Here is a 23,950-nt window from a genome sequence, read left to right as displayed (position 1 = left end):
CTTATGATAGTAGTTGAGTACCTCGGGGTACTAGTGTTGTTTGTGGATTTATGTATTATTTCCTCTACCCTTTTTTATCTAGAAAAATAAAACAATGACTGGTTGTGCTCAGTAGGAAATCAATCATTTCTCGAGTCAATTGAGTAAAAAACAGGAGTAGGACTGTAATTGAGCCGAGTTAGTCTTTGGCTTGTCGAGCTTGACTCGACTAAAAAAACTTGAGCTCAAGCTCGAGATTTTCATTTAGTCTTTATTCGAACTTGGCTCGATAAGCTAAATTTCCAACTCGAACTTGAGTCAAGTCGAGCTCGAGTTATTTTTTTAATAAGATTTAATGATTAATAAATTAGATAAATAAAAAATCAAATATTGAATTTGTATAACTAACAAGTAGAACCTCTATTGAATTATAAGATTTTAAAAATTTATAAATAATTAATATGTAACTAGTTGATATTTATCCATAATAACAATATATTATATGCTTACATAAATTATTAATACATAGATATAATATTGATAGCATATATCTATTTCATATATATGGTTTACACATGCTAATATATGAAATTATTAAATCTTACTGATTAACTATTGTACAATCTATAAAATATAGCTATGAAACATATTCAATATATAGACATAAGTAATTAAGTTACATATCATATATTTAATTATAAAAGTGTTATACTTATATTATTAACTAATACATATATATGTATCTATACATAGGCATGTGTGTATATTTATCAATATATAAATGAATTTTAATTGAGTTGAGCTAATGGGTTGATTCAAACGTAAATAAGCGGACCTTAACGAGTCTTAGCCGAGTTGAGTCTAGTATGTATCATTTATTAATCGAGTAGATATATGTTTTCATAAGCGAATTTTTTTGTTTTCACGAGTCGAATTCGATTCAAGTTTAATAGAGAGAGTATCGAGCGAGCTATCGAACAGACTGATTCATTTATAGTCTTAAAGGGGAGGGTCCGCCGTCAGTAATGTATTTTGAGAATTTGAAACCATTCCATTTTCAACAAAAAATACAACCACGTGAAAGGTATCCAACATTGAACATTCTTTCCTTACGAGTAGAAATCCAATCCCATTATTGACAATCACGAAATAAGGGCTCTTCAACTCATCATTTTTATACTACACACTATATCTGATTTTTTATTTGATTTATTCTTGTTAAATTAAAGGAATTTTTTTACTCATTATCTATACATCATATATTTGATAAGGAAAATAAAAATAAAAAATATGTTTAGTTAGAGTTTTTACACGTAACTAGGATTAGTTGATCATTGTACGTGGCTCTCAATTAAGGATTGTTGACCTCCATTACACAGAAGACTTTGACTAACATGTCAAGAGTATTTTCTTGATCTAATGACATGAGTATTTATTTAGCATTGGGTCTATTTATTTGCATTCAAATTTGAATATTGACAGATCAACGTTTGGGTCTTCCTACGAATTTAATATGACCGTGCATTGCAGTCCCAACCCCCGGGACGGGCGATGGCATACCAAATATATTGAATAATCAAAAACTGCAGTTTTCATGTATTAATTTCTTGGTTGGACAGTAGCTTTCAATTCCTTAGATCATGTCCACCATTATCTCCTGTACTTAATTAGTCTATTTATTTAAAATCCTTAGGAAAATAATTAAGGATCTAAATTTTAAATAAACGTGCGAGTATGATTAGTGTTAATTTCTCATTTGGTGGTGAACCTCTCTCTGATCATGCCAAGCACTTTAATCCTGTCCTCCGGGTTAGGGATATAATGTCTGATTTTGAATCCGTCAACGGTCCTGCGTACGCGTAGTCCGCAAGATAGTTATAACTTGTCTCGGTAGGACTCGGAATAGTCGACGTTGAAATTAGAGGAAACAACTGTTTGTAAACTTTAAATACTTTCGACTTCACTCGAAAAACAATTATTCTCTAATGAAACAAAACAGGAAAGAACAGAGACGTCACAAAGAGTGAGCTGATTGTCTCCTTATGGATTCTGTCGTTCTGTTTCTCCTTCTCTCTACATTTTTTACTTCTTCAGCTCAACAAATGGAGTCCAATGTAAGCCGAGGCTCTTATCTAACACCCGGAATCAACTCTACATGGTTGTCACGTTCTGGTCTCTATGCTTTTGGATTTTATAAGCAAGGCAATGGCTACGCTGTTGGTATTTTTCTTGCTGGAATTCCTCAAAAAACTGTTGTCTGGACTGCAAACCGTGACGTACCTCCAGTCTCCAGCAGTGCTACCTTGAGTTTTTCAAGGGATGGCACGCTTGTCCTGCAATCGACACCAGAGCAAACGCAAATCATCATAGCTGATTCTCTTGGGTCTACTTCAGCTGCCATGCTTGATACAGGAAATTTTGTGCTCTATAATTCCGATCAAGAAATACAGTGGCAGAGTTTTGAGCATCCGACTGATTCCCTTTTACCCGGTCAACGTCTCTTAGCAGGTACGGAGCTGTTTTCTAGTGTATCAGCAACTGATCACTCAACGGGTATCTTTCGTCTTAAGATGCAACATGATGGACACCTTGTTCAATATCCGGTGGACACTCCAGACACCGCTGGATATGCTTACTGGGGATCTGGCACATTTGGAAGTGGAGATAACGTAACGCTAAACTTTAGTCCTGATGGCCATCTCTACTTGCTCAACGCTACTGGTGCTAACATTAGGAATGTAACCGATGGAGGATATCCTACAAAGGATACTATTTATCTTATGAGAATTGATGCAGATGGGATATTCCGACTGTACTCGTATGAGTTGAAACAGAATGGAAACTGGTCAGTTGTATGGTCATCTTCCGGTGATTTGTGTGATCCCAAGGGTCTCTGTGGACTAAACGGTTATTGTGTTTCGAATGATACAGAAGCTAGATGTGTATGTCTTCCTGGGTTTGAAATGGTACACCCGGGGAATCGGACTGCAGGCTGTGAGAAAAGTTTCAATGCTGCAGATTGCAATAGTAAGAATGAATACAATACATACACCATGCGCGAGCTGGCTAATACCGTATGGGAAGATATTTCGTATTCTGTTTTGTCATTTCCACTCAAAGAAGATTGCAAACAAGCTTGCTTAGAGGACTGTAACTGTGAAGCTGCGCTATTCAAGGACAGCAGGTGCAGAAAACAAAGGCTCCCATTGAGATACGGGAGAAGGCAGTTGACTGATTCAAACATAGCTTTCATCAAGGTAGGGAAATCGACACCCGCTGATATGCCAAAACCCAACCAGGAAGGCCATAGACTGGAAATGCTAATTATCAGTGCTGTCTTTCTTACTTTTGGAGGTATGATGCTGGTAATTTCTGGAATTGTGTTCTATAAAAATCATTTCTGGTATAGAAAGCTCCCGGTTAATGGAAATGCTGAGGTGGGGGACGATGTTGCTCCGCGATCATTTACTTATCCAGAACTCGAGAAAGCGACCGATGGTTTTAGGGAAGAGGTTGGAAGAGGATCATTTGGCACAGTTTACAAAGGGGCAATATTGAATGGCCAAAAGATTGTGGCAGTGAAGAAGCTAGAGAAAGTGTTGGCTGAAGGGGAAAGAGAGTTCCAGACTGAGATGAAAGTGATCGGGAGAACGCATCACAGAAATCTTGTCCGTCTACTCGGGTACTGTCATGACGGAACTCATAGGCTTTTGGTATACGAGTACATGAGCAATGGGTCACTCGCAGATATACTCTTCACACCAGAAAAACAGACTTGTTGGGAAGAAAGAAAGGGAATTGCTCGCGACATAGCAAGAGGAATACTTTATGTAAGACCCAGCATTGCTAGACCCATGCACGCGGTTCACGTTTTCAGAAATCATTTCACGGGTTCACGCCACGCATCGCACGGTTCACGTTTTTCGTTTCCATTTTTGTGCATGTTTTTCTTCCCTTTTATTTAGGTTTGATCCACTTTCTATTTTGATCTATATATATATATGAAGCAACTACAACCCTAGACTAAGTGCCGCTCGGTTCCCTCTTCACAGAAGACCACGGTTTCTCTGCAAAACACCAAACTGAAGCCTCGGTCTGCAACAATAGATGGCCACCTGCAGAGCCACTTCCGTGCAGCAACTCCACCACACCAAGCGAAACCACGCCGGTATCTAGGTCGTTCGGAGTCCATCACCCCAACCGCACGCCACCTCAGTCTCACGGTGCTGCCATCCAACGCACGTAGCCCCGGTTTCAAGCTCCGAAACACTCTGTTTTTGTTGTCAAAAAACAGAGCATTGTCTAAGCCGCGGTGATCACCCTCCATTGTGCACTCCTCCGTGCTGCGCCTCCACAGAAACCACCGGCGAGGTCATTCCTCCACCCAGGTCCGCCTCACGCTGCCTCATCCCACGCTAGGAGCCACTCCACGCCGCCGTGTATATCCCCACCCTCCGTAAGTGCTTCCGCCGCACTGTGTGAAGTGAGTTTTCTGTTTCTCGTGTACTTACATATATATATATATGCATGAATGTATACGAAAATTTATTTGTTTTCTTCTGGTGTAAATATATATATATATATATTTGTACATATATATATACGGATTTTCTGGTGTAAATATATGTAGATATATATATATATATACGGATGTATATGTAAAATCATATTAAATTAATAGTAGGAAATAATAACGTTTTGTTTTATTTTATTTTATTTTATTTTCTGTTCTCTTAGTGCGCCTCCAAAGTAGTGTTGGGGTGTTAGCTTAATTAAGTTAGGTTATGTAATTCGGATTTGAAATCATGAGTATGATACGTGGATTGTAAAGTGTGTTTTATTTAGGCGTAGATGCATGAATTTATTATAGTTATGTTACTTTGTATTGTAAAATTATAGAATAAAATAAAATGTTTAGTCGAAGTCGGATATTGATGAGTTTAGAAAGTGATGCTGGTATGTTGAGAATAATGAGAATTTTGAGTTTGAGGAATTAAAAATGGACTATTTTAGAAGCGGTAGGCTTGAATATCAAAATACGAGATTAATTGGAGACTTATGGAAATTTACGTGATTATCTTGTAGGTGACGAATAAATTTTCTTAGTTCGGCATTTCTGAGGAAATATTTCGAAAAGCTAAGAAGTCCAGGTAAGCGGGGTTCCTATGCTAGGTTTTATACGAACTATCGAGACTGAGGTTGACTTCTTGAAAACTTTACATATTTTGTGATGAAATGAAAACTTGAGAAAAATTCAACCTCGGTCGTTTATTTGCATCACTCATGAAATCTGAACGAAAAGGAGAAAATATTTTCTGACATGCATTGTGTAGACATGAGCAATATTTGACATGTTTCTGAAATATACAGAAGAGCGAATATGATATCAATGAAATTTTTATGCATGTGATATGAAATGATATGGATCTGTTTTTGATCAAATAGAAATGATATGAATATGTTTCGCACGTGTTTTGATATGATATGGATATGATAAAACTTTGGCATACTTATCTGTTCTGAATATGGTTCTGATATGATGATACTGTTCACGTGATATGGTTGGTACCACCATGATATGATATGAGTGCACCCACTTTGGAAACAAAGTGGTCTTTTTACGTGTTCTTTCCTGTGTGCACACTCGGGGCTCCGAGATTGAAAAAGGGGAAGTTCACTACATGATACTGCCTGGTTTGGCCACCGGGGATAGCACAACCCTACCACGGGGGTTAAACATGGTATATGATATGACATGATAAGATTGAGATGTTCAGTTATGTTATGCCAAAGCGTTTTTGAATATGAAATAGATCCTCAAATATGAATTGTTGACATGAGTATGAAATGTTTGAAAAGTCGCTCTGATTTTCTGATAACACGTTTTCTGAGATCTGCATATAAAAATAAAATGTTTTATTTCGGCATATTGAACTTTCTGAAAAGGCTCATGTTTACATGCTAGTATATGTTCTCTGCTTACTGAGTTGTTGATAACTCACCCCCCTTATCTTCATATATTTTCAGATGATATTGATTTCCCAGCTGGGGGTCGGGAATAGAATTGAAGCTGGCTAGATATGGATGGAAGGATTGGGTACTCTAGAGTACCATTGTTAGTAGATGGATTTAACTTGAGCATTTGAAGTACTTTACGTTGTTTGAACCTATTGATACCTAAAGGTGTATTGTTATATTTTTGAGGTTATTGGGAGATTGTGGACCCCTTTTGGTTTATGTTTTGTAATGATAACTTATGGAGTTTTGTTATGGCTATTTGGAAAAATATGAATTGTGTGCTAAACATGAAGTCCTTGGAGTTTTAAGTGCTGGAAGAGACAGGTTTGTTAGTGACATGAGTTAACTCTCCGGACCCTCGGGTACGGGGCGTTACAGTTGGTATCAGAGCCAGGTTTGAGGTTCTGCAGACTATAGAGCGTAAGATCATGGAGTATAGATAGGCTTTAAGAAATCATTTTCAGATTGGATGTGATGGTGGAGTGGGTTATGAGGAAGAATATCATAGGTATTCGAGGTCTTAAATTTTACGAACTTTAGGAATGACTTTGATGTGTAGGATTTTGTAGGTCTATGAGTGGAATTCATGTTGTTTGTGGTTTGGTTTGATTTTGGAGACTTTTATTAAATAGATTTGATGGCGTTAAAGTTTTAGACTTTGGAGTTTAATCATTACTACTGTTGCGCGTACTTCTTTTCTCTTTATTACAGGATGCCACCTCGTCGTCGCGAACGAAGTATGTCGGACTTGAACGTGAACGAGAATGAAAGGGGAGCAAACCCGAGTGCTTCTGAAGTACTACGAGCAGCAGCTCATCAGTTAATAGACGATCTCGCGCAAAATCCCGTAGGTCGCCAACGCAACTCTAATGAAGGAGGTGGTAACATAGAACAGTTCAATCGGATGCACCCCCCTTCATTTGATGGCAAAGGCGAACCCACCTTAGCTGAAGATTGGGTGCAAGATATTGAGGAAATATTGCGGGTGTTAACCTGCACAGATGAACAAAAGGTGGCATATGCAACTTTCAAACTGACCGGTGAGGCAAAAAGATGGTGGATCTCAGAAAGAACTATCCGAGAAGCAGGGGGAACAGAAATAGTCAGTTGGCCACATTTTAAGCAGATTTTTCTTGAGCGATTTTTTCCAAGCTCGGCTCGAGAGGACAAGGCAATGGAATTTGCCACTCTGGTGCAGGGATCCATGACGGTGCACCAATATGCAGCTAGATTCATTGAATTATCTCGTTTTGCTGCGTATCTGATTCCTGACGAAGAAAAGAAAGCGCGTAAATTCGAACAAGGGCTGAATGAAAAACTTTATGAGCGAGTAGTGGGCTTCCAGATTCGAAATTTCTCAGAATTGGTAGATAAGGCCACAGTTTTTGAGCGAAGCCTTCAAAGGAGCGCTGCATTGCACGATCAGAAGAAGAGGACTATTTCTTCGGGGCCTCATTTTGGTATGGACCAAGGAGCGTGGAAAAAGAGAAATGAAGGTAGTAGCTCAGGAAAAAGAATGGTTCAGGGCACCCATCAAGCGTATCAATGTAGAACTTGCAACCGAGTGCATACTGGAGTATGCAGGAAGGAAGCGGGACTATGCTACCGTTGTGGCAGATCGGGCCATTATCTCAGGGACTGCCCTCTACGATTGGATAACAGCAGGCCCCCACCACCACCTAGAACAGAAGGGACAGCGCGAGGCAACATGCAGCATACTACTGCACCTGCAAGGGTTTTTGCTCTGACACCTGGAGAGGCGGAGGATAGGAATGATGTGATCACGGGTATGACTTCTTGGTTATGTTTTTAAGATATTGATTTGTGGATTACGATTAAGACTTAAAAATTTTAGTTCATGAATGATGTTGATTATGACCACAGGTACTATTTCTTTGTTTTCTAAAAATGCCACTGTACTATTTGATTCGGGAGCGACACATTCGTTTGTTTCCATGACCTATGCTCGATTTTGCACCTTAGAAACTGAAGAGTTAAAGTCCAAGTTGGTGGTTGCGACCCCAACAGGAAATTCGGTAGTCTGTGACAAGTTCCTACCAGGGTGTCCTTTATTGATTGAGGGAAGATTGATGCCAGCAGATTTGATAGTGTTTAACATGTTTGGGTTTGATGTAATCTTGGGTATGGATTGGCTGGCTTGCTACCACGCCAGCATAGACTGTTTTAAAAAGGAAGTGATATTTAGGCCCCCAAAAGAAAGTGAATTTCGATTCTCAGGTTCAAAAGTGAGGATGCATCCACCCATCATATCTGCCGTTCAAGTTGGGAAATTGTTACGAGATGGTTGTCAGGGATTCTTAACCTGCGTGGTAGAAGTACCAAAAGAGGAGTTGAACTTAGAGCAGATACCTGTGGTGAGAGAATATCCAGAGGTTTTCCCAGAAGATTTACCTGGACTCCCGCCCGAGCGGGAAGTGGAGTTTACTATTGAACTAGCTCCAGGCACGGCACCCCTTTCAAAAGCACCTTATCGAATGGCACCGTCGGAGTTAGTGGAACTCAAGGAACAATTGCAAGACCTGTTGGATAAGGGTTTTATCAGGCCCAGTGTATCACCTTGGGGAGCTCCAGTCCTCTTTGTGAAGAAGAAGGATGGATCGATGAGGATGTGTATTGACTACAGGGAACTCAATCGTGTGACCATAAAGAATAAGTACCCGCTACCCCGTATAGATGATCTGTTTGATCAGCTCCAGGGCGCTCAGGTATTTTCAAAGATTGATCTTCGATCGGGTTACCATCAATTGAAGATCAGAGCAGAGGACGTAGCTAAGACGGCGTTTAGGACTCGTTATGGCCATTATGAGTTTTTGGTCATGCCTTTTGGCCTGACTAATGCCCCAGCAGTATTTATGGATTTGATGAACAGGGTGTTACATGAATTTTTGGATAAGTTTGTAGTTGTTTTTATTGATGACATATTGGTTTACTCCAAGGGCAAACCCGAGCATGAGGAACATTTGAGGCTGGTACTTGGGACACTCAGAGATAAAAAGTTGTTTGCTAAATTGAAGAAGTGTGAATTTTGGCTTGATTCAATCGCATTTCTGGGGCATGTAGTTTCGAAAGATGGCATTTCAGTGGACCCGGGAAAAGTAGAAGCAGTGGTTAATTGGCCGACGCCGAAGAATGTGCATGAGGTTAGAAGTTTCTTGGGATTGGCGGGTTATTACCGTCGATTCATTGACAGTTTCGCCAAGATAGCAGTTCCTCTCACAGCACTCACCAAGAAAAATAATAAGTTTGAATGGACAACAAAGTGCGAAGAAAGCTTTCAGGAGTTGAAACGGAGATTAGTGACGACTCCGGTATTAGCAGTTCCCACGGCTAGAGGGGGATTTGTAGTTTATAGCGACGCGTCAAGGCTTGGTTTGGGGTGCGTGCTGATGCAACATGGGAAGGTTATTGCATATGCCTCACGCCAACTGAAAGCGTACGAGCAGAATTATCCCACGCATGATCTGGAGCTTGCAGCCGTCATTTTTGCACTTAAGATTTGGAGACACTATCTGTATGGGGAAAAGTGTGAGATTTACACGGATCACAAGAGTTTGAAATATTTCTTCACCCAAAAAGAATTAAATATGAGGCAGAGGAGATGGCTCGAGTTGATCAAGGATTATGACTGCACCATCAACTATCACCCAGGCAAAGCTAATGTTGTAGCCGACGCCTTGAGTAGGAAGTCGGTGGGACCAGCAGTTGCAGCCCTCACCACTCAACATAGGTTGTTAATGGACCTAGAAAGAGCCGGTATTGAGGTTATCACTAGTGATACAAGTACCTTCTTGGCCAATTTGATAGTTCAACCAACCTTATTAGATAGAATCAAAGCTGCTCAGAAGGTGGATTTAGGGTTGGTGAAACTAGTGGAAGAAGTCGGGAACGGGGACAGATCTGACTTTAGCGTTTCCGAAGATGGAGTTTTAAGATTTAGAGGTAGATTATGCGTGCCAGCTAATGAAGAACTGAAAAGAGTAATTCTTGAAGAAGCACACCGTTCTTTATACACAGTTCACCCAGGGAGTACCAAAATGTATCGGGACTTGAGAGAGTCTTTTTGGTGGAATGGTATGAAAAGAGAAATTGCTAAATTTGTAGAACAATGCCTAACTTGCCAACAGGTGAAGGCGGAGCATCAGAGACCAGCCGGATTACTACAACCACTCCAGATCCCAGAGTGGAAGTGGGAGCATATCTCCATGGACTTTGTGACGGGCCTACCGAGGGCATTGAGCGGACAAGATGCTATATGGGTGATCGTGGATCGCCTAACAAAAACTGCTCATTTTGTGCCTATTAAAGTTTCTTATAAATTGGACAAACTAGCTGAATTGTATGTGCGGGAAATAGTGAGGTTGCATGGGGTACCGGTATCCATTGTGTCAGATAGAGACCCTCGTTTCACTTCCAAGTTCTGGCAAAGCTTACAGGAAGCAATGGGTACTAAGTTAAATTTCAGTATTGCATTTCACCCTCAGACAGACGGACAGTCAGAAAGAACTATTCAAATCTTGGAGGACATGTTGAGGGCATGTGTGATGGATTTTAAGGGAACTTGGATGCACCATTTACCGTTGGTTGAGTTTGCTTATAATAATAGTTTCCAGGCTAGCATTGGAATGGCACCCTATGAGGTTTTGTATGGTAGGAGGTGTAGATCTCCATTGTATTGGGATGAAGTAGGTGAAAGGAAACTTTTGGGACCAGAGATTATTCAGCAGACTACAGAGAAGATAGATATCGTTCGGGCAAGAATGAAAGCAGCTCAAAGCCGACAAAAGAGTTATGCAGACAAGCGTCGCCGCCAATTGGAGTTTGAGGTGGGAGACAAAGTATTTTTGAGAATAGCACCTACGAAGGGAATTATGAGATTTGGAAAGAAGGGCAAGTTGAGCCCAAGATATATTGGGCCATTTGAGATTCTTGACCGGATTGGACCAGTGGCTTATAGAGTAGCACTTCCACCGGCACTTGCGGGAGTGCATAATGTATTTCATATTTCCATGCTGAGGAAATATATTCCCGACCCGACGCACGTTATTGACTATGAACCACTTCAGATTCAGGAGGATATGACTTATGCGGAAGAGCCAGTTCGGATTTTGGAAAGGAAAGAACAAGTGCTACGGACTCGAACTATCCCTTTTGTTAAAGTGTTGTGGAAAAATCATGCTATTAGTGAAGCTTCTTGGGAGTTGGAGGAAGAAATGCGAGATAAGTACCCACGACTTTTCGATGGGAGTTTCGACAATTTATAGCAAATTCTGAGGACGGAATTTTTTTTAAGGGGGGGAGGATGTAAGACCCAGCATTGCTAGACCCATGCACGCGGTTCACGTTTTCAGAAATCATTTCACGGGTTCACGCCACGCATCGCACGGTTCACGTTTTTCGTTTCCATTTTTGTGCATGTTTTTCTTCCCTTTTATTTAGGTTTGATCCACTTTCTATTTTGATCTATATATATATATGAAGCAACTACAACCCTAGACTAAGTGCCGCTCGGTTCCCTCTTCACAGAAGACCACGGTTTCTCTGCAAAACACCAAACTGAAGCCTCGGTCTGCAACAATAGATGGCCACCTGCAGAGCCACTTCCGTGCAGCAACTCCACCACACCAAGCGAAACCACGCCGGTATCTAGGTCGTTCGGAGTCCATCACCCCAACCGCACGCCACCTCAGTCTCACGGTGCTGCCATCCAACTCACGTAGCCCCGGTTTCAAGCTCCGAAACACTCTGTTTTTGTTGTCAAAAAACAGAGCATTGTCTAAGCCGCGGTGATCACCCTCCATTGTGCACTCCTCCGTGCTGCGCCTCCACAGAAACCACCGGCGAGGTCATTCCTCCACCCAGGTCCGCCTCACGCTGCCTCATCCCACGCTAGGAGCCACTCCACGCCGCCGTGTATATCCCCACCCTCCGTAAGTGCTTCCGCCGCACTGTGTGAAGTGAGTTTTCTGTTTCTCGTGTACTTACATATATATATATATGCATGAATGTATACGAAAATTTATTTGTTTTCTTCTGGTGTAATATATATATATATATATATTTGTACATATATATATACGGATTTTCTGGTGTAAATATATGTAGATATATATATATATACGGATGTATATGTAAAATCATATTAAATTAATAGTAGGAAATAATAACGTTTTGTTTTATTTTATTTTATTTTATTTTCTGTTCTCTTAGTGCGCCTCCAAAGTAGTGTTGGGGTGTTAGCTTAATTAAGTTAGGTTATGTAATTCGGATTTGAAATCATGAGTATGATACGTGGATTGTAAAGTGTGTTTTATTTAGGCGTAGATGCATGAATTTATTATAGTTATGTTACTTTGTATTGTAAATTATAGAATAAAATAAAATGTTTAGTCGAAGTCGGATATTGATGAGTTTAGAAAGTGATGCTGGTATGTTGAGAATAATGAGAATTTTGAGTTTGAGGAATTAAAAATGGACTATTTTAGAAGCGGTAGGCTTGAATATCAAAATACGAGATTAATTGGAGACTTATGGAAATTTACGTGATTATCTTGTAGGTGACGAATAAATTTTCTTAGTTCGGCATTTCTGAGGAAATATTTCGAAAAGCTAAGAAGTCCAGGTAAGCGGGGTTCCTATGCTAGGTTTTATACGAACTATCGAGACTGAGGTTGACTTCTTGAAAACTTTACATATTTTGTGATGAAATGAAAACTTGAGAAAAATTCAACCTCGGTCGTTTATTTGCATCACTCATGAAATCTGAACGAAAAGGAGAAAATATTTTCTGACATGCATTGTGTAGACATGAGCAATATTTGACATGTTTCTGAAATATACAGAAGAGCGAATATGATATCAATGAAATTTTTATGCATGTGATATGAAATGATATGGATCTGTTTTTGATCAAATAGAAATGATATGAATATGTTTCGCACGTGTTTTGATATGATATGGATATGATAAAACTTTGGCATACTTATCTGTTCTGAATATGGTTCTGATATGATGATACTGTTCACGTGATATGGTTGGTACCACCATGATATGATATGAGTGCACCCACTTTGGAAACAAAGTGGTCTTTTTACGTGTTCTTTCCTGTGTGCACACTCGGGGCTCCGAGATTGAAAAAGGGGAAGTTCACTACATGATACTGCCTGGTTTGGCCACCGGGGATAGCACAACCCTACCACGGGGGTTAAACATGGTATATGATATGACATGATAAGATTGAGATGTTCAGTTATGTTATGCCAAAGCGTTTTTGAATATGAAATAGATCCTCAAATATGAATTGTTGACATGAGTATGAAATGTTTGAAAAGTCGCTCTGATTTTCTGATAACACGTTTTCTGAGATCTGCATATAAAAATAAAATGTTTTATTTCGGCATATTGAACTTTCTGAAAAGGCTCATGTTTACATGCTAGTATATGTTCTCTGCTTACTGAGTTGTTGATAACTCACCCCCCTTATCTTCATATATTTTCAGATGATATTGATTTCCCAGCTAGGGGTCGGGAATAGAATTGAAGCTGGCTAGATATGGATGGAAGGATTGGGTACTCTAGAGTACCATTGTTAGTAGATGGATTTAACTTGAGCATTTGAAGTACTTTACGTTGTTTGAACCTATTGATACCTAAAGGTGTATTGTTATATTTTTGAGGTTATTGGGAGATTGTGGACCCCTTTTGGTTTATGTTTTGTAATGATAACTTATGGAGTTTTGTTATGGCTATTTGGAAAAATATGAATTGTGTGCTAAACATGAAGTCCTTGGAGTTTTAAGTGCTGGAAGAGACAGGTTTGTTAGTGACATGAGTTAACTCTCCGGACCCTCGGGTACGGGGCGTTACAGTTGGTATCAGAGCCAGGTTTGAGGTTCTGCAGACTATAGAGCGTAAGATCATGGAGTATAGATAGGCTTTAAGAAATCATTTTCAGATTGGATGTGATGGTGGAGTGGGTTATGAGGAAGAATATCATAGGTATTCGAGGTCTTAAATTTTACGAACTTTAGGAATGACTTTGATGTGTAGGATTTTGTAGGTCTATGAGTGGAATTCATGTTGTTTGTGGTTTGGTTTGATTTTGGAGACTTTTATTAAATAGATTTGATGGCGTTAAAGTTTTAGACTTTGGAGTTTAATCATTACTACTGTTGCGCGTACTTCTTTTCTCTTTATTACAGGATGCCACCTCGTCGTCGCGAACGAAGTATGTCGGACTTGAACGTGAACGAGAATGAAAGGGGAGCAAACCCGAGTGCTTCTGAAGTACTACGAGCAGCAGCTCATCAGTTAATAGACGATCTCGCGCAAAATCCCGTAGGTCGCCAACGCAACTCTAATGAAGGAGGTGGTAACATAGAACAGTTCAATCGGATGCACCCCCCTTCATTTGATGGCAAAGGCGAACCCACCTTAGCTGAAGATTGGGTGCAAGATATTGAGGAAATATTGCGGGTGTTAACCTGCACAGATGAACAAAAGGTGGCATATGCAACTTTCAAACTGACCGGTGAGGCAAAAAGATGGTGGATCTCAGAAAGAACTATCCGAGAAGCAGGGGGAACAGAAATAGTCAGTTGGCCACATTTTAAGCAGATTTTTCTTGAGCGATTTTTTCCAAGCTCGGCTCGAGAGGACAAGGCAATGGAATTTGCCACTCTGGTGCAGGGATCCATGACGGTGCACCAATATGCAGCTAGATTCATTGAATTATCTCGTTTTGCTGCGTATCTGATTCCTGACGAAGAAAAGAAAGCGCGTAAATTCGAACAAGGGCTGAATGAAAAACTTTATGAGCGAGTAGTGGGCTTCCAGATTCGAAATTTCTCAGAATTGGTAGATAAGGCCACAGTTTTTGAGCGAAGCCTTCAAAGGAGCGCTGCATTGCACGATCAGAAGAAGAGGACTATTTCTTCGGGGCCTCATTTTGGTATGGACCAAGGAGCGTGGAAAAAGAGAAATGAAGGTAGTAGCTCAGGAAAAAGAATGGTTCAGGGCACCCATCAAGCGTATCAATGTAGAACTTGCAACCGAGTGCATACTGGAGTATGCAGGAAGGAAGCGGGACTATGCTACCGTTGTGGCAGATCGGGCCATTATCTCAGGGACTGCCCTCTACGATTGGATAACAGCAGGCCCCCACCACCACCTAGAACAGAAGGGACAGCGCGAGGCAACATGCAGCATACTACTGCACCTGCAAGGGTTTTTGCTCTGACACCTGGAGAGGCGGAGGATAGGAATGATGTGATCACGGGTATGACTTCTTGGTTATGTTTTTAAGATATTGATTTGTGGATTACGATTAAGACTTAAAAATTTTAGTTCATGAATGATGTTGATTATGACCACAGGTACTATTTCTTTGTTTTCTAAAAATGCCACTGTACTATTTGATTCGGGAGCGACACATTCGTTTGTTTCCATGACCTATGCTCGATTTTGCACCTTAGAAACTGAAGAGTTAAAGTCCAAGTTGGTGGTTGCGACCCCAACAGGAAATTCGGTAGTCTGTGACAAGTTCCTACCAGGGTGTCCTTTATTGATTGAGGGAAGATTGATGCCAGCAGATTTGATAGTGTTTAACATGTTTGGGTTTGATGTAATCTTGGGTATGGATTGGCTGGCTTGCTACCACGCCAGCATAGACTGTTTTAAAAAGGAAGTGATATTTAGGCCCCCAAAAGAAAGTGAATTTCGATTCTCAGGTTCAAAAGTGAGGATGCATCCACCCATCATATCTGCCGTTCAAGTTGGGAAATTGTTACGAGATGGTTGTCAGGGATTCTTAACCTGCGTGGTAGAAGTACCAAAAGAGGAGTTGAACTTAGAGCAGATACCTGTGGTGAGAGAATATCCAGAGGTTTTCCCAGAAGATTTACCTGGACTCCCGCCCGAGCGGGAAGTGGAGTTTACTATTGAACTAGCTCCAGGCACGGCACCCCTTTCAAAAGCACCTTATCGAATGGCACCGTCGGAGTTAGTGGAACTCAAGGAACAATTGCAAGACCTGTTGGATAAGGGTTTTATCAGGCCCAGTGTATCACCTTGGGGAGCTCCAGTCCTCTTTGTGAAGAAGAAGGATGGATCGATGAGGATGTGTATTGACTACAGGGAACTCAATCGTGTGACCATAAAGAATAAGTACTCGCTACCCCGTATAGATGATCTGTTTGATCAGCTCCAGGGCGCTCAGGTATTTTCAAAGATTGATCTTCGATCGGGTTACCATCAATTGAAGATCAGAGCAGAGGACGTAGCTAAGACGGCGTTTAGGACTCGTTATGGCCATTATGAGTTTTTGGTCATGCCTTTTGGCCTGACTAATGCCCCAGCAGTATTTATGGATTTGATGAACAGGGTGTTACATGAATTTTTGGATAAGTTTGTAGTTGTTTTTATTGATGACATATTGGTTTACTCCAAGGGCAAACCCGAGCATGAGGAACATTTGAGGCTGGTACTTGGGACACTCAGAGATAAAAAGTTGTTTGCTAAATTGAAGAAGTGTGAATTTTGGCTTGATTCAATCGCATTTCTGGGGCATGTAGTTTCGAAAGATGGCATTTCAGTGGACCCGGGAAAAGTAGAAGCAGTGGTTAATTGGCCGACGCCGAAGAATGTGCATGAGGTTAGAAGTTTCTTGGGATTGGCGGGTTATTACCGTCGATTCATTGACAGTTTCGCCAAGATAGCAGTTCCTCTCACAGCACTCACCAAGAAAAATAATAAGTTTGAATGGACAACAAAGTGCGAAGAAAGCTTTCAGGAGTTGAAACGGAGATTAGTGACGACTCCGGTATTAGCAGTTCCCACGGCTAGAGGGGGATTTGTAGTTTATAGCGACGCGTCAAGGCTTGGTTTGGGGTGCGTGCTGATGCAACATGGGAAGGTTATTGCATATGCCTCACGCCAACTGAAAGCGTACGAGCAGAATTATCCCACGCATGATCTGGAGCTTGCAGCCGTCATTTTTGCACTTAAGATTTGGAGACACTATCTGTATGGGGAAAAGTGTGAGATTTACACGGATCACAAGAGTTTGAAATATTTCTTCACCCAAAAAGAATTAAATATGAGGCAGAGGAGATGGCTCGAGTTGATCAAGGATTATGACTGCACCATCAACTATCACCCAGGCAAAGCTAATGTTGTAGCCGACGCCTTGAGTAGGAAGTCGGTGGGACCAGCAGTTGCAGCCCTCACCACTCAACATAGGTTGTTAATGGACCTAGAAAGAGCCGGTATTGAGGTTATCACTAGTGATACAAGTACCTTCTTGGCCAATTTGATAGTTCAACCAACCTTATTAGATAGAATCAAAGCTGCTCAGAAGGTGGATTTAGGGTTGGTGAAACTAGTGGAAGAAGTCGGGAACGGGGACAGATCTGACTTTAGCGTTTCCGAAGATGGAGTTTTAAGATTTAGAGGTAGATTATGCGTGCCAGCTAATGAAGAACTGAAAAGAGTAATTCTTGAAGAAGCACACCGTTCTTTATACACAGTTCACCCAGGGAGTACCAAAATGTATCGGGACTTGAGAGAGTCTTTTTGGTGGAATGGTATGAAAAGAGAAATTGCTAAATTTGTAGAACAATGCCTAACTTGCCAACAGGTGAAGGCGGAGCATCAGAGACCAGCCGGATTACTACAACCACTCCAGATCCCAGAGTGGAAGTGGGAGCATATCTCCATGGACTTTGTGACGGGCCTACCGAGGGCATTGAGCGGACAAGATGCTATATGGGTGATCGTGGATCGCCTAACAAAAACTGCTCATTTTGTGCCTATTAAAGTTTCTTATAAATTGGACAAACTAGCTGAATTGTATGTGCGGGAAATAGTGAGGTTGCATGGGGTACCGGTATCCATTGTGTCAGATAGAGACCCTCGTTTCACTTCCAAGTTCTGGCAAAGCTTACAGGAAGCAATGGGTACTAAGTTAAATTTCAGTATTGCATTTCACCCTCAGACAGACGGACAGTCAGAAAGAACTATTCAAATCTTGGAGGACATGTTGAGGGCATGTGTGATGGATTTTAAGGGAACTTGGATGCACCATTTACCGTTGGTTGAGTTTGCTTATAATAATAGTTTCCAGGCTAGCATTGGAATGGCACCCTATGAGGTTTTGTATGGTAGGAGGTGTAGATCTCCATTGTATTGGGATGAAGTAGGTGAAAGGAAACTTTTGGGACCAGAGATTATTCAGCAGACTACAGAGAAGATAGATATCGTTCGGGCAAGAATGAAAGCAGCTCAAAGCCGACAAAAGAGTTATGCAGACAAGCGTCGCCGCCAATTGGAGTTTGAGGTGGGAGACAAAGTATTTTTGAGAATAGCACCTACGAAGGGAATTATGAGATTTGGAAAGAAGGGCAAGTTGAGCCCAAGATATATTGGGCCATTTGAGATTCTTGACCGGATTGGACCAGTGGCTTATAGAGTAGCACTTCCACCGGCACTTGCGGGAGTGCATAATGTATTTCATATTTCCATGCTGAGGAAATATATTCCCGACCCGACGCACGTTATTGACTATGAACCACTTCAGATTCAGGAGGATATGACTTATGCGGAAGAGCCAGTTCGGATTTTGGAAAGGAAAGAACAAGTGCTACGGACTCGAACTATCCCTTTTGTTAAAGTGTTGTGGAAAAATCATGCTATTAGTGAAGCTTCTTGGGAGTTGGAGGAAGAAATGCGAGATAAGTACCCACGACTTTTCGATGGGAGTTTCGACAATTTATAGCAAATTCTGAGGACGGAATTTTTTTTAAGGGGGGGAGGATGTAAGACCCAGCATTGCTAGACCCATGCACGCGGTTCACGTTTTCAGAAATCATTTCACGGGTTCACGCCACGCATCGCACGGTTCACGTTTTTCGTTTCCATTTTTGTGCATGTTTTTCTTCCCTTTTATTTAGGTTTGATCCACTTTCTATTTTGATCTATATATATATATGAAGCAACTACAACCCTAGACTAAGTGCCGCTCGGTTCCCTCTTCACAGAAGACCACGGTTTCTCTGCAAAACACCAAACTGAAGCCTCGGTCTGCAACAATAGATGGCCACCTGCAGAGCCACTTCCGTGCAGCAACTCCACCACACCAAGCGAAACCACGCCGGTATCTAGGTCGTTCGGAGTCCATCACCCCAACCGCACGCCACCTCAGTCTCACGGTGCTGCCATCCAACGCACGTAGCCCCGGTTTCAAGCTCCGAAACACTCTGTTTTTGTTGTCAAAAAACAGAGCATTGTCTAAGCCGCGGTGATCACCCTCCATTGTGCACTCCTCCGTGCTGCGCCTCCACAGAAACCACCGGCGAGGTCATTCCTCCACCCAGGTCCGCCTCACGCTGCCTCATCCCACGCTAGGAGCCACTCCACGCCGCCGTGTATATCCCCACCCTCCGTAAGTGTTTCCGCCGCACTGTGTGAAGTGAGTTTTCTGTTTCTCGTGTACTTACATATATATATATATGCATGAATGTATACGAAAATTTATTTGTTTTCTTCTGGTGTAAATATATATATATATATATATTTGTACATATATATATACGGATTTTCTGGTGTAAATATATGTAGATATATATATATATATACGGATGTATATGTAAAATCATATTAAATTAATAGTAGGAAATAATAACGTTTTGTTTTATTTTATTTTATTTTATTTTCTGTTCTCTTAGTGCGCCTCCAAAGTAGTGTTGGGGTGTTAGCTTAATTAAGTTAGGTTATGTAATTCGGATTTGAAATCATGAGTATGATACGTGGATTGTAAAGTGTGTTTTATTTAGGCGTAGATGCATGAATTTATTATAGTTATGTTACTTTGTATTGTAAAATTATAGAATAAAATAAAATGTTTAGTCGAAGTCGGATATTGATGAGTTTAGAAAGTGATGCTGGTATGTTGAGAATAATGAGAATTTTGAGTTTGAGGAATTAAAAATGGACTATTTTAGAAGCGGTAGGCTTGAATATCAAAATACGAGATTAATTGGAGACTTATGGAAATTTACGTGATTATCTTGTAGGTGACGAATAAATTTTCTTAGTTCGGCATTTCTGAGGAAATATTTCGAAAAGCTAAGAAGTCCAGGTAAGCGGGGTTCCTATGCTAGGTTTTATACGAACTATCGAGACTGAGGTTGACTTCTTGAAAACTTTACATATTTTGTGATGAAATGAAAACTTGAGAAAAATTCAACCTCGGTCGTTTATTTGCATCACTCATGAAATCTGAACGAAAAGGAGAAAATATTTTCTGACATGCATTGTGTAGACATGAGCAATATTTGACATGTTTCTGAAATATACAGAAGAGCGAATATGATATCAATGAAATTTTTATGCATGTGATATGAAATGATATGGATCTGTTTTTGATCAAATAGAAATGATATGAATATGTTTCGCACGTGTTTTGATATGATATGGATATGATAAAACTTTGGCATACTTATCTGTTCTGAATATGGTTCTGATATGATGATACTGTTCACGTGATATGGTTGGTACCACCATGATATGATATGAGTGCACCCACTTTGGAAACAAAGTGGTCTTTTTACGTGTTCTTTCCTGTGTGCACACTCGGGGCTCCGAGATTGAAAAAGGGGAAGTTCACTACATGATACTGCCTGGTTTGGCCACCGGGGATAGCACAACCCTACCACGGGGGTTAAACATGGTATATGATATGACATGATAAGATTGAGATGTTCAGTTATGTTATGCCAAAGCGTTTTTGAATATGAAATAGATCCTCAAATATGAATTGTTGACATGAGTATGAAATGTTTGAAAAGTCGCTCTGATTTTCTGATAACACGTTTTCTGAGATCTGCATATAAAAATAAAATGTTTTATTTCGGCATATTGAACTTTCTGAAAAGGCTCATGTTTACATGCTAGTATATGTTCTCTGCTTACTGAGTTGTTGATAACTCACCCCCCTTATCTTCATATATTTTCAGATGATATTGATTTCCCAGCTAGGGGTCGGGAATAGAATTGAAGCTGGCTAGATATGGATGGAAGGATTGGGTACTCTAGAGTACCATTGTTAGTAGATGGATTTAACTTGAGCATTTGAAGTACTTTACGTTGTTTGAACCTATTGATACCTAAAGGTGTATTGTTATATTTTTGAGGTTATTGGGAGATTGTGGACCCCTTTTGGTTTATGTTTTGTAATGATAACTTATGGAGTTTTGTTATGGCTATTTGGAAAAATATGAATTGTGTGCTAAACATGAAGTCCTTGGAGTTTTAAGTGCTGGAAGAGACAGGTTTGTTAGTGACATGAGTTAACTCTCCGGACCCTCGGGTACGGGGCGTTACACTTTATCTCCACGAAGAGTGTGAGCGACAAATCATTCACTGTGACATAAAACCCCAGAACATTCTCATGGATGATTATGGGTGTGCAAAAATCTCTGACTTTGGATTGGCAAAGCTACTGAAACCAGACCAAACCAGGACCTTTACCGGAATTAGAGGGACAAAGGGTTATGTTGCACCGGAGTGGCATCGGAAACTACCCATTACAGTCAAAGCAGATGTTTACAGCTATGGAATTGTGTTGTTGGAGATCGTCTGTCGACGAAAGAGCGTGGATTGGAGTCTACCAGAGGATATAGCTATTCTTGAAGGCTGGGCCTACCACTGTTTCGAGTCTGGCGACTTGGATCAATTAGTCGGGCCAGATGATGAGGTTGACAAGAAGCAGTTTGAGAGGATGGTTAAATTAGGACTTTGGTGCATTCAGGATGAGCCATCACTCCGGCCGTCGATGAAGAAAGTTCTACTTATGCTGGAAGGAACTATAGATATTCCAACCCCTCCCAGCCCGACTTCTTTTTTCAGTGTGATCTAGGCTAGCTAGGGTAGCTCTCCACTGACTTTGCCTCGTAGTTTCTACGTCGAAGTGTAGTTTTTCCTACAAGTTTTACTTCTCGGTCACAGGCACGAGTCTTTTGACTCTTTTCATTGATGCATTTTTCTTGTTCTATGTGATTAGGTGCAATATGGTTGAATTCTCTTGTTATTGTTAGTTTTAAGTTGGTTTGTTTTCAAAAAATATTTTATCTAATATTATAACTATTCCAACATTTAATATAAAATAAAATAAACAATTCAATTTTTTCAAATTTTAAAATAAAAATAATATTAAAAAATATATTCTAACAATATTTTATTCAACTTTTTAATTTAATTTTAACTTATCTCATTTCATCTCATTTCTAAAAACAAACGAGCCCTTAGTTTCCATTCTTGTAAAAGTGGTTGTTGTCAATGTCATGTACTGGACGATGCTGCTTGTTAAGGTGCGTTTGAAAATCAAACTAAACTCATCTCAACATTATAATTTGTTTAAATTTCAATATAAAATATAATAAATAATTTAATTTTTTTAAATTTTAAAATAATAATAATATTAAAAAATAATATTCTAACAATATTTTATCATCTCAATTCAATTTAACATTCAAATGTAGCCAAGTAGGACCTTTCATCCTATCCATCCCCAAAAAGGTACCATATCGACCCAATCCAAAAATATAAGGTTTCGAAAAAGGCACTTCCAACCCGATGACTTGCCCGATCATTAGAACCAAAGGTCCAAATACACCCCCGAAGGATCGGATCTTCCGACCCGACTTGACCCATTTATTTATTTATTTTTAAAATAATTTTATGATGTCGGCGATGATGATATAAATTTAATATCAGTATGCTAGAAAATTTTGATTGTAATTCCATTAAAAGAAAATGGCAAATGAAGCACAGATCACACTGGCTTCTTTTGGTCTTCCCTTTTGACTAGTTTTGTTTTATGATTTAGAGTGTAAAACTTTTTTAAAATATAGATCAATTATAGGAACCCTTTTTAAAATTTTTAAAATGGTACTAATATATATAGCCATTACAAAGCAACTAGCTGTTGGAAATTCAATTGATCCTTAAGAATTGATTAGTTTAGCGAGTGACAAGCAATTTTAATGGACTAAATTGAGATGAAAAATCTTAAAAATCTTTTGTATGATTAATACAAGGTAAATAATCTTTTAAGCAAAACAGAAGGCAAGAAGGAACCCAGCCATGCTGATTTTTTAAACATTCATCTTCTAGACGAGACTAATCATTCACTAAACACAATCTTGTCACACGCACAAATCCATCTAGTCCATCAGAATCAAGTTCTAGAAATTTGACAAAGGAGTTGAATACATGAAATATCCTGTCTATGTTTAATGTAAACATGAAATTAGAAAACCAATTGATACACTAACTAAGGGTGTAAATTCAAACCAGAAAACCGGAAAATCGGTCTGGACCGGACTGGTTATTAGAATGTGAAAACCGGCTAGTTCCGGTTTTAGGATTTTTTGGACCAGACCAGACCGGTTGATAAAAAAATATATATAAAAAATAATATTTGTATTATTGTATATACAAGTTTTATACAAAATATTATATATATATATATTAATATATATAAGTTTTATATATTATGTATAATTAAAAATTTTTATGTGAAATTTTTATATATAATTATATATTCATATATGAAATAATTTCTTATTATAATATATAAATTATTACATAAAATGTTAATATTAAATCACTAAAAGTTTATAACTAATACTAATATATAACTTATAATAAAAGTATAAAACAGTATTTTTTAAATCAGTTTTTTTTTAAACAAATTTTTAATGACAAATTGTGAAACTTATATTTTAAAAAAATCAGAAAACTGGACTGGACCGGACCGGAAACCGGTAAAACTGGAGGTACCGGTTTAGAAGGGTAGTCGGTACGTAATCGGTTTTAGAAAATACAAAACCGGTACATACCGGTTCGGTCCTAGATTTTGTCCAAAACCGGACCAGAC

At 39.6% G+C, this 23,950-nt stretch overlaps 1 protein-coding gene and 2 long non-coding RNA genes across 3 annotated transcripts; all 3 read left to right on the top strand.

The window, feature by feature from the left end:
• Positions 1–1,991: 1,991 nt before the first annotated feature.
• LOC108990479 (G-type lectin S-receptor-like serine/threonine-protein kinase LECRK3) lies at positions 1,992–22,041 on the top strand. The gene is made up of 2 exons (XM_035688029.1): positions 1,992–3,802; positions 21,394–22,041. Exons 1-2 carry the CDS (start codon positions 2,022–2,024, stop codon positions 21,926–21,928), a joined length of 2,316 nt encoding a protein of 771 aa, XP_035543922.1. The 5' UTR covers positions 1,992–2,021; the 3' UTR covers positions 21,929–22,041.
• LOC118347903 lies at positions 11,393–13,733 on the top strand. The gene is made up of 3 exons (XR_004801060.1): positions 11,393–11,945; positions 12,573–12,637; positions 13,515–13,733. It is a non-coding gene; the product is annotated as an uncharacterized LOC118347903 (long non-coding RNA).
• Positions 18,901–21,245, top strand: LOC118347901. Its single transcript, XR_004801058.1, has 3 exons — positions 18,901–19,453; positions 20,085–20,149; positions 21,027–21,245. It is a non-coding gene; the product is annotated as an uncharacterized LOC118347901 (long non-coding RNA).
• Positions 22,042–23,950: the final 1,909 nt, after the last annotated feature.

This window comes from Juglans regia, chromosome 1, assembly GCF_001411555.2.
Source record: "Juglans regia cultivar Chandler chromosome 1, Walnut 2.0, whole genome shotgun sequence".
Taxonomy (NCBI): Eukaryota; Viridiplantae; Streptophyta; class Magnoliopsida; order Fagales; family Juglandaceae; genus Juglans; species Juglans regia.
The sequence above is the reverse complement of the archived record's forward strand: the minus strand, read 5'-3'. Positions and strand labels throughout refer to the sequence as shown.

What these genes read in the sequence shown, in the direction of transcription:
- LOC108990479 (XM_035688029.1), top strand. Translation starts at nt 2,022, where the DNA reads ATGGATTCTGTCGTTCTGTTTCTCCTTCTCTCTACATTTTTTACTTCT. An exon ending in CGCGACATAGCAAGAGGAAT is followed by an intron (nt 3,803 to 21,393) that starts ACTTTATGTAAG and finishes ACGGGGCGTTAC; the next exon opens with ACTTTATCTCCACGAAGAGT.